Source organism: Danio rerio, chromosome 19 (genome assembly GCF_049306965.1).
Source record: "Danio rerio strain Tuebingen ecotype United States chromosome 19, GRCz12tu, whole genome shotgun sequence".
Taxonomy (NCBI): Eukaryota; Metazoa; Chordata; class Actinopteri; order Cypriniformes; family Danionidae; genus Danio; species Danio rerio.
Window position 1 is genome coordinate 4,947,184 of NC_133194.1, and position 11,918 is coordinate 4,959,101.

The window sequence follows — 11,918 nt, forward strand, 5'->3', positions numbered from 1 at the left end:
ACGGCGACCTGTAGTCATCCCACCCCGGCCTGCAGAGAGAAAAAAAAACATCCCTAAAGCCACAAACAACAGAGAGAAGAAGAAAGAGAGATGACGAGAACGAAAGTGACAAAAATATCCCGGAAAGTTGCTCTATAATTGGCGCAGTCTGTCAGAGCCCTATTTTATGTGCGCGAACAGGGCAGGGCTGCCGTCCCGTCCCATCTGAAACCCAACACTTAGTGGAGCAGCTCCTCCTAACACTGGAGAACAGACTTCACAATACTACAGGACACTGAGAGTGCTTGAGTGAGTGTGTGTGTGTGTGTTATCACACCTGTGGATGACCTTACCTGGAGCTTTATTTCTAGAAAGAGGATGACTTTATACTCCAGGTGTCCGTGAGGTGCGTTTCTGGAGAAGATCTTCTTGTTCATACAGATTCAGACAGCATTGGTAAGAGTGGAGTTCTTCATTCATATCACAACTGTATGCTAGTTTTCTAGAAAACACATCACATACAAACATTCCAAAGGCTTGGAGATGGAGATGTAAAGTTAAAGTCAAAATTATTAACCCTCCTGTGGATTTTTTGTGAAGTATTTCCCAAATTATGTTTAACAAAGGATGGAATTTTTCACAGTATTTCCTATAATGTTTTTTTTCTTGTGGAGAAAGTCTTATTAGTTTTATTTCGGCTAGAATAAAAGCAGTTTTTAATTTTTAAAAAACATTTTAAGGTCAATATTATTAGCCCTTTTAAGCAATTTTCCATCGTTTACCAAACAAACCGCTAGTAAAGACTTGCTTAATTACCCTAACTTGCCTAATTAACCTAATTGGTAACACTGTACAATAACAGTACATGAATAATCATGTATTAATGTGTAAACATTACTTTGTTATAGACTAATTATGAGTTAATGCATGTGCTAATCATGAACTAACTTACAACTTGAGTCACATTAGCTCATGTGTGAATGACGACTACCTTAATTACTTATTAGTACATATTGTTAATTAATGTATTAGTTAACATTTGTTTAAGTTAGACGTAACTAACATAAACTTATAAGCTGTTAATGTCTAATTATGTCATGACTTTACTTGGAGGGGTATATCATCATTAACTCATCCTTAACTATTCATTAACTTCATTAACTGTAACATCAGTCGCATTCGTTTATGTATGAATAACGACTACCTTAATTACTTGTTAGTATATGTTGTTAATTAATGTGTTAGTTAACATTTACATTCATTCATTTTCTTGTCGGCTTAGTCCCTTTATTAATCCGGGGTCGCCACAATGGAATGAACCAACAACTTATCCAGCAAGTTTTTACACAGCGAATGCCCTTCCAGCTGCAACCCATCTCTGGGAAACATCCACACATACACTACGGACAGTTTAGCCTACTCAATTCCCCTGTACCGCATGTCTTTGGACTGTGGGGGAAACGGAGGAAACCTACGAGAATGCAAGGAGAACATGCAAACTCCACATAGACTGAGCCGAGGCTCGAACCAGCGACCTTCTTGCTGTGAGGCGACAGCACTGCAGCTCCACTGCTTCGCCCTAGTTAACATTTACGTTTAAGCTAAATGTAACCAACATGAACTAATAAGCTGTTAATGTCTAATTATGTCATGACTTTACTTGGAGGGGTATATCATCATTAACTCATCCTTAACTATTTATAAACTTCATTAACTGTAACATCAGTCGCATTAGTTCATGTATGAATAACGACAACTTTAATTACTTGTTAGTACATGTTGTTAATTAATGTGTTAGTTAACATTTACGTTTAAGCTAAATGTAATCAACATCAACTCATAAGCTGCTAATGTATAATTATGTCATGACTTTACTTGGAGGGGCACATCATCATTAACCCATTCTTAACTACCCATGCACATCTGTCTAGTGCAGGGATGGGCAAACTCAGTCCTGGAGGGCCGGTGTCCTGCACAGTTTAGCTCCAACACTTATCAAACACACCTGAACATGCTAATCAGTGTATTCAGGATCACTAGAAATCTATACGCAGGTGTGTTTGATTAGAGTTGGAGCTAAACTGTGCAGGACACCGGCCCTCCAGGACCGAGTTTGCCCACCCCTGGTCTAGTGTGTATACATTAAATAACAATAGAAAAGTGTCCCGTCAACATCAACATAAACAGTTTATGTATAGTTTAGGATGAGTTAATGGTGATGTGCCCCAAGTAACGTCATGACTAGGCCCACCCGGAATCTGCATGCGCAGAATTTCACAGATTTTCCGCAGATTTCTGCAGATTTTCAGCCAACCATTAATTCAGTTTATTTACTTGAGTAAATGTGTGTAACTCTTTATTTATTCTGTTTTTTTTAATTAGCTTCAGTGATATTATTGACTAATGTGAAAATGTTCATCTGATTTATGTACAATACAGCTTGTAAAGTAATATTTTCTGGCTTTTTCTAGATATATTATATGACAAACCAACAAACTTTATTTACCAAATAAATTGAATCTAATTGGATTTGCATTTTAAACATTAAATAAAAGTTAAAAAGATCATATTTTTTATTTCATATATTAAGGTTCTAGTTATGATTAGGCCCACGTGGAATATGCGGGCGCAGAATTTTTCGGAGATTTTCCACAGAATTCCACAGATTTCTGCAGATTTTTAGCCCATTATTAATTCTGTTTATTTACTTGAGTAAATGTGTAAATCTGAAAAAAAAAATCAGTTTTTATTCAGTAATTTATGACTTTTTAGTTAATATATTAATGTTTTAGTTATGATACTCTGCTGGATACTCCCAAAATAATTCCGCAGAAATCCGCAGATTTTTACCAAAATTCTCACCAGAAATAGCAAAAAATGTTTGCAGATTCTGCTGGCCCTGCTTATGATACTCCTAAAATAATTCCGCAGAAATCCGCAGATTTTTACCAAAATTCTCAGCAGAAATAGCAAGAAACATCCACAGATTCCGTCTGACCCTAGTCATGATATAATTATACATTAACAACTTATGGGTTCATGTTGGTTACATTTAGCTAAAACAATATAATACATTAATAACCAACATGTACTCACAAGTAATTAAGGCAGCTCTTATTTACACATGAACTCTTGTGAATCATGTTGTAGTTGAAGTTAGGTCATGATTAGAGCATACATTAACTCATCATTAATTCATAATAATGTAATGTTTAGTTTACATATCAATACATCATTATTCATTAGTGTTATTATGACGTGTTTCCACTTAATTATGCTAGTTAAGCATTTAAATTGCACTTAAAGATGAATAGTAGTATCTTGACTAGTACTATTCTAATATCTACTCCTTCAAACCTCATTCGATTTTTTGTGTGTGTCAATTCAGATACTGATACGATAGCTAAACCTGCTCTACCACAACTGTTTACTTGGTTTATCGACTTTTGAAGGAAGGTTTAGTAGAAGGAGAGCCTGCGTTTTGCATTTCAGACAGGGAAGAGTGAAGCTTTCTGGTTTGTTCATCTGCAGGTTGCTCCCATGTTGGTCGTTTATAGCCAGCTTTTGGAGTTTGGCAGAAAGCAGGGCTCTAGAGTTTTAGCGGAGATAGACACGCTGAAAGCTTTTAAGCCATACAAACTAGACGTGTACGCTCTGAAATGTGCTGGGTGATTTCAATGTAATTTAAGTAATATACCACGCAGTTTCTGAAACAAGGGCGGCATTGGGGTTCAAAAATATTAGCCCCAAGCTATATTTTTTCTCGAATGTCTTCAGAACAAACCATCGTTATACAAAAAATTGCCTAATTACCCTATCCTAGTTAATCTAATTAACCTAGTTAAGCAGGGGCGGACTGGCCATCTGGCAATTCTGGCAAATGCCAGAAGGGCCGGACCATTTTTTAAATGTGGGTCGGTCAGCTATTTTTTATTTTTTCATATGTATTGTTTTTTAAATTTAGGTTTTATTTATAGCTTTTATCTCATGCGAGATGTGAATATTATGAAGAAGATGGTGATAATAGTAAGAATAATAGTAAATGTTAAGCATTGGCCCAATCAGCAACAACCGGCTGGTTTCGAGATGGGCCGACCCAATCTGTGGTTACGCAGACATAATCAAAATTTGGCAAGAATGTCAAACAAACAGTAAGTGCAACACAAGCTAATTGTCAGAGATGGACCTTAAAAAGGGAAAGGCAGTCAAGTCAGACATTGCCAATTACATAAAATTAACTGAACTAGTCTCAAAAGGGGGCAGTGCAGTGGCGCAGTAGGTAGTGCTGTTGTCTCACAGCAAGAAAGTCGCTGGTTTGAGCCTCATCTGGGTCAGTTGGTGTTTCTGTGTGGAGTTTGCATGTTCGCGTGGGTTTCCTTCTATTTTGCTTCACAAGTCCAAACACATGCTATGGGTGAATTGGGTAGGCCAATTGGGAATTGGGTAACCCAGTAATGGGTTGCAGCTTTGGGGGCATCCGCTGTATAAAACATATGCAGGATAAGTTGGCGATTCCCAGATTAATTCCTCAGATTCCCGAAAAGAAAATGAATGACATGATTGCATATATAAATGGGTTGTTTTTGTTTCAGTCACATACATTAAATGTTTAAATATCTCTTGAATAAGGTACTGCTTATAAAATTTTACCATCTATACACCAATATAAGTAGTGAATGTGCGTGTCCGTGGGTGGGGCTGTGTCGGTGTGGTAATGTGGGCTGGTGTGGCTACAAGGGCTGATTTTTAGTGCCAGTCCGCCCCTGTAGTTAAACCTTAAAATGTCACTTTAAGCTGTATAGAAATGTATTGAAAAATATCTAGAAAAATATTATTTACTGTCATCATGGCAAAGATAAAATAAATCAGTTATTAGAAATGAGTTATTAAAACTATTATGTTTAGAAATGTGTTGAAAAAATCTGCTCTCTGTTAAACAGAAATTGTGGAAAAAAATAAACAGGGGCTAATAATTCAGGGGAGCTAATAAATCTGACTTCAACTGTGTATATATATATATAAACTATAATTGTCAGGTAAATGAGGTCTGTCACAATATACCATATAATATATTTAGGAATATCCATGATATATAAAAATGTATATTACACAAAATGTGATACAATATAGTGCTATTAGCATGAACTCGTCATTTGTTTCATTCATCCTAAACACCAGGTGGCACAACCGCAGAGAGTCGGACGGAAAGAGGATGATACAAACTATTAACCTCCAACACTGCAAAATATCTCCGGCCCAGCTCCACACAATCAGCTTTTGCTCGGCCCACATGCTGCAGTGAATTACAGTACCAAGTCTGGCAAACAAGGGCCAAACAAGGACTGCGCCAGATATTTTGGTGTGTCACGACTGCAATGAAATAGATAAACCCGTGACCCTTTAGACATGCTATGGGTGTGCTTTTTCTCGAAGTGACCTGATTGGTAGAATTTGTATTCTTTATTTGAAAACAATAAAAATATATTATAAATGTCAGTAAAGATAGGCCAAAATTCCATGGCCCACATATCAATTATTAACATCTGGGCCAAATACTACATTTGACATCTGGCCCGAATAGTGTATGCTACCTTAAAGACCACCTCTGCCAAACATGCTGGCCCACATGCTGTATGCCAGTGGTGGATGAATGCCTGCTGTGCCAGATTTATGCCGAATCTGGGCCAGAATTCTTTTCTACATGAGCTATTTGTTAAGTCACTGCAGTGAAAGTTCTGGCATCATGACATTGCTAACGGGTAAAAAAAAATATATTACGAGAAGGAAACCACAAATACATTATTAATAGAGTTAATAAACCCCAAATAGTAAGTCAGGTCTAGTAAGAGTTGTAGGTTCATCAATAGAGAAAGATTAACCAAAAGATTCCATGAAGGGTCTGGTAAACCGCAAAGACTATGTTAAGATAGTATGTTTTACTGTACGTATAGTAAGTTGTAGGGTGGTCAGTGAAAGGATGCAGGCCATATTGCTGGTAACAAGGCAGCTGTAGGTATTTTTGTTGTGAAGCTTTTTTTTTAAGAGAAAGGTTATAGTAACCCAAGGTTTATGTAGGAATACTGTGAGTAAAGCCTGTCAAGATGGTAAACAAAGCATTGTATGTCCAAAAAAGGTTGATAACCAAAATATTGTAGATTGTTTGAAAGATGTAGGCCATGCACTTTGAAGATGGTGCTAAAAACAGAACTGGGTGTTCCCTTTGGTGAAGTTATGAAAAAGATTTTTGAAACCAAGTGCAGGTCCATTAGATGCAAAATGCAACAGGTAATTTAGGCTAATAGCTTTGACCAGAGGCTGAAAAACAATGTGCCCTTTAACAGTTTGGATGGCTGAACTGACTGTAGAAAAAGATGACTTAAGTTTCTTATTCACCCAGGACAAAAAGCCTGAAAAGTCAAAATAAATGGCTGTTTACTGCAAATGTAGAAATCCTAATGCTTTCACAGCCTCAAAGAAACATTAGAGAACCTGCTCTGGTCAAAGGGTTCAAAGAGCTCATCGTTCTGGCAGATACCGTGGGCTTTTAAGACCAACAAAAAGCAAGCAAAGCTTTCTGGGTCATATGATGATAGTGCAAACCTCCATAAATGAAAAAAGAGATACATTAATCATGAAAAGAAGAAAAAAGAAAAGAGCGGTTGAGGTGGTGGTAAACCTTCAGTCCAACGAGGAACAGAAGTGTTCTCCTATCGGCCTAAAAAAAAAAAAAAAAAAAACTTTAGTATAAAATTCATAGGGACTCATTCATTTTCCTTCAGCTTAGTCTCTATTTCAGAGGTCGCCACAGTGGAATGAACCGCCAACTATTCCAGCTTATGTTTTACGCAGATTCCCTTCCAGCTTCAATCCAGTACTTGGAAAAACCCATACACTCTCTTATTCACACTTATACACTACAGCCAATTTAGTACATCAATTCACCTATAGCGCATCTTTCTGGACTGTGGGGGCAACCGGAGCACCCGGAGGAAACCCACGCCAACACAGAAAGAACATGCAAACTCCACACAGAAGTTGGCCCAGCTGGGACTCAATCCAGCAACCTTCTTGCTTCAAGTGCTAACCCCTGAGCCAACGTGCTAATGGGGACTCAATAGCTGCGTCCCAAATCGCATACTTATGCACTTTTCTACGCCATTTTGTAGTATAAATAGTGTAAGTAGTGCGTTCACAATGAAAACTCTAAAAATAATAAGTGCACTTTAATTACCCGGATGATGCACTCATTCAGCCGCTAAAATGAAGTGTGTAACGATGGACACTTCACGCACTCAACGACCGCAGGTTTGCTCACGTAGCGGAAGGGGCGGAGCTATCCGGCGCACATGTTGGATAACTTTATTTATTTTGGATGGTGAAAGCAAAATTCTTATACTAGAGTGATTATAGCGCCTCCCGATGGTGAATGCGGCAATACTCACGGCAGGTATTATTTGATAATTCGGTCGTTTATTTCACTGATTTTGCAACCGTCAAACGTCATCAGGAAAACGGTTTGAATTTACGCTTAGTAAAAAAACATTAGTGTGCCATTTGGGACGCCACTACATACATATACTATCCTGTTGAGTGTGTAAGTGCATAAGTACATAGTGCATGAGTGCATAGTGTATAGTGTGCCATTTGGGACGCAGCTAATGGATATCATTTTTAGTGTTATAAAAGTTCCATTCTACATTGATGAAGTTCAGTCTATTCACCTTAGTGAAAGTTTTGCTAAATAATGAAACAACGACTGTATTTACCACCTGAATGTTTGCTGAACTTGCCTGAGAGGAAAGATTGCCACATCATCAAGCTTCGGCAAAACCATAATTCAATGCTTCCCAATGTTGTTCCCTCTCCCTCTGATGACAGTGTGCTCCCTGGGGCGATCTGTACTCCTCTAAATCAGAAGCACACCCTATTTACAGTGAAACATCAGCTCGGCTTGGCCAGAGGAGTGTGGTTAGTCACAAGTGCTGGAATGTATAGTTTAGTCGGCGGAGGAAGGAATTACAGTCTGACATAAACCTTTCTGGGGTTTTTCTTTCTGTTACCCCACCTTTACTCTGGTTAGCTGATGGACACTTACAATCTTTCATTATGTGTTATTTATAATACTTACATTTTAGGCCCTAAAATGTCTCCTAGTGTGCTGTGCTAGCACTTAAGTTCTTTGTATACTGTGTGTACTGTACTGCACAAAACTTACACTTAGTATCACCTTTAGTGAAGGAAGGTTCAAATTTGAAGCAGCTACTGTACACTTGCAGAGAAGATCACAAGTCATGTATGGAATCTCATGGAAACATTTCAGTTCACACTTCAAAAAATAAATATAAAAGTCCATATAAAGTACTTTCCCTGTACTGGGTTGCAGCTGGAAGGGCAACAGCAGTGTAAAACATATTCAGGATAAGGGCGTACACACACTGCTATCCGAACCATGCCCAGGCTCGTTTCCCAGATTGTCTGGGAAGTGTGAGTGCTCTGAATCAGGCTCAGGCACGGTTCACTTGGCCGGCCCTAGCCTGGTTGGAAGAGGTGTGCCAGCGAACGGTTCACTTGGGCTTTGGCGCGGTACGCTTGTCATGTGAGTGCAAAGAGCGCCTGAGCCCGAAACTGAAGACGAGACGCAACATTTAAGGGGCTGTTTCATATGAATTTATTAATCATTCTTACTGTTCAATAAACACAAACTGTTGTAGATTAGTAAAGACGCAAAACCTTCACTGCACGACAGCTGCACCTTCAGCAAACCTCCTAATACCTGCAGCACGAGGACTTCATGATTGCTTATGAGTGTCAAATATTTGTTTGGCAAAATATTTGACTGCGTGTCACCGCATAAACCACTAAAAGGATATAACTAAAGAAATCTCCATTGTCCTGAGTGAGATCGATTCTTACTGAACAGCGCAACATCGATGACTTAAGCGTGCCCAGGCGCGAATGCAAAATCAGTGCGGGCCGTCAGGGAAGACAGGAGGTGGGACAAGCGTGCTTCGACCCGGTTCAAGGCAACTGTACATAGTGTGAGTACACTCTTAGTTGGTGGTTCATTCCGATGTTGCGACAAAACAAAATGAATGAATATAAAGTACACTGTATAGTGATTATTTATTTAAAGACTGAGTAAACCCATTGTCTTAAAAACGACCAGTCGACTTTACTCATATAAAAGAGAGATGAAATCTATTGTAACTTTGAACTAATAAGTTGAATGAATTTTTTATATTTATGCACATTTATAAAGGTGTAGAATTTCATTTGATTAGCTTATTTAATTAATTATTTTAGAGTAGTCCTTTCCAACTTGCTGCACCTTTTTAAGTAAAATCAACTAATCTTTTACAGTTTGTATATACAGTCCAGGGATATGCAGTATACATACAATGCTCAGCATAATTGAGTACACCCTATTGTGAAAATGAGTATTTTTCTATAGGCAATGTATTTTGGTGCATTTAAACAAAACAGATTTATTAAATATATTTATTAAAATAACATTTTAGTCACCAAACATATTTAGAAATTGAAAGATAATACAATTAAATTCAAACAAAATATTACCTAAAAAAATTGCAAACTACAAAAACAACATTTTTCCATTTTATTTGCTTCACTTGATTGTTCCTCTTTTTAAAATTGGTATTTAATATTTTTCTATAGCATAATTTTGGGTGTACTAGATTTTGAACCGTTATCTTAAGTTATTTTGTTAGATAAACTCCGGCTTTAGTACTAACCAATTGTAATGAGAAGGGACTCTAACAACAAAGGTGCGGATGCAACAGATCCAAATGCAGGTTTTATAAAGAATATTCAACCAATGGTCAACACAGCGGCAAACAGATGTACAGGCAATACAGTGATGTGGTCATAAACAGGCAGATGGTCAAAAGGCAGGCAGCAGACAACGTAAAACAATCAATCAAGGTGAGGGTCAAAATCAGTAAGGCAAGGAAAACGCGTTGTAATGTTCACAAACAGTATAACAAGACTCAGCAAAGAGGTGTGCGTGTGTGCTGTGTATATAGTCCACGTAATCAGTTCATGATCAGCTCCCATCTGTGAGTGAGTGAAATCAACAGAATGAGGAACAGGTGCGTGTAAGCGGTGCATGACTGGAACTTGTAGTCCATATAATGGCGGATTTGTAGTTCTTTAATGAACTGCGTGCTGCTGGTCACTGGTGATCATAACACTAATCTAATGTCTATGCACAAATATAACATTGTATAGCTTCCAAATAAAAAATATTAATTTAAAAGAGAGATTTGTGAGGGGTGTACATATACAGTTGAAGTCAGAATTATTAGCCCCCTTGAATTATTCGCCCCCCTGTTTATTTTTTTCCCAATTTCTGTTTAATGGAGAGAAGAATTTTTCAAAACATTTCTAATATCTCATCTCTAATAACTGATTTATTTTATCTTTGCCATGGTGACAGTAAATAATATTTGACTAGATATTTTTCAAGACATTTCTATACAGCTTAAAGTGACATTTAAAGGCTTAACTAAGTTAATTAAGCTAACTAGGCAGGTTAGGGGAATTAGGCAAGTTTTTGTATAATGATGGTTTGTTCTGTAGTCTATCGAAAAAAAAATAGCTTAAAGGGGCTAATAATTTTGTCCCAAAAATGGTGTTAAAAAATTAAAACTGCTTTTATTCTAGCAAAAACAAAACAAATAAGTCTTTCTCCAGAAGAAAAAAATATTATCAGACAAACTGTGAAGATTTCCTTGCTCTGTTAAACATCATTTGGGAAATATTTAAAAAGAACAAAATAAATCAAAAGGGGGCTAATAATTCTGACTTCAACTGTATATATATTCTGCACATACTGTTGTTTTACTTCCATAAAATGGCAATAACAGTGCATGTATATTACAGCTAATTAAAAAAATGTAAAAACTGGATGAGTTTCTTCTGAAATTCAAGCAAAAACTTCATAATGTACTTTTTTCCCCAATAAAGGTCTGATTAACTTTCCTTTTAAACGTTAAATATAAATATCATCATTTCTTTCTGCAGAAAATTACATACGTTTTTTTTTTTATTTTTATTATTTCTTAACTTTATAAAGTTAAAACAATGACTTTTCATTCATTCATTCATTTTCCTTCAGCTTAGTGTCTATTTCAGAGGTTGCCACAGCGGAATGAACAGCCAACTATTCCAGCATATGTTTTACACAGCGGATGCCCTTCCAACCGTAACCCAGAACTGGGAATCACCCATACAGTCTCACATTCACACACACACACTTATAAACTATGTCCAATTTAGTTCATCCAATACACCTATAGCGCATGTGTTTGGACTGTGGAGAAAACCGGAGCAACCGGAGAAAACCCACACAAACACAGGCAAAACATACAAACTCCAAACAGAAATGCCAACTGACCCAGCTGGGACTTGAACCAGCAACCTTCTTGCTTTGAGGCAACAGTGCTAACCTCTGAGCTGCCTAAGCAATGCTTTTATGTTCTCTAAAAGTTATTTAATGAAAAAAAAAATGCTTACAACATCAGCATTTTATAAAATAAATAAAAAAGAGTTTTCCTCAAACACATAACTATAAATCAACTCCGCTCAAACTGAAACAGCAACTTGGAAAGTACAATTCGGGATCGATGTGGGCTGCGCTGGCAGTACATCAGTAGGAAATGTTGTGTGTGAAGCACAGTTCTGTATCATACACTCAATCCTTCAATATAACTCAGCTCCGAGTCCGAATGACTGATCACCTCACATTTGTTCTCATGTCTCCACAGGAGCAGCAACTTCATGATCATTGCACCCTAGGAATATCGGCGAACAACAGCGGAGGAGATGGAGTTTCGATTTGGGCTCAGGATCTCTTTGGTCCTGACTGTACTGGCTTTAACTCTGTATGGAGGCGGTGTTGAAGGACAAAGAGCAGGTGA

The 11,918-nt window shown here is 37.5% G+C and overlaps 1 protein-coding gene across 4 annotated transcripts in view; it reads left to right on the top strand.

The window, feature by feature from the left end:
* Window positions 1-258: 258 nt before the first annotated feature.
* Window positions 259-11,918, top strand: part of col22a1 (collagen, type XXII, alpha 1) — a 129,822-nt gene continuing 118,162 nt past the window's right edge. For 3 of the 4 annotated variants that reach the window (XM_073930460.1, XM_073930461.1, XM_073930462.1), the window contains exons 1-2: window positions 259-435; window positions 11,766-11,914. In XM_073930460.1, the coding sequence (XP_073786561.1) occupies window positions 11,824-11,914 (91 nt within the window). In that variant the 5' untranslated portion in view covers window positions 259-435; window positions 11,766-11,823. 4 annotated transcript variants of the gene reach the window in all.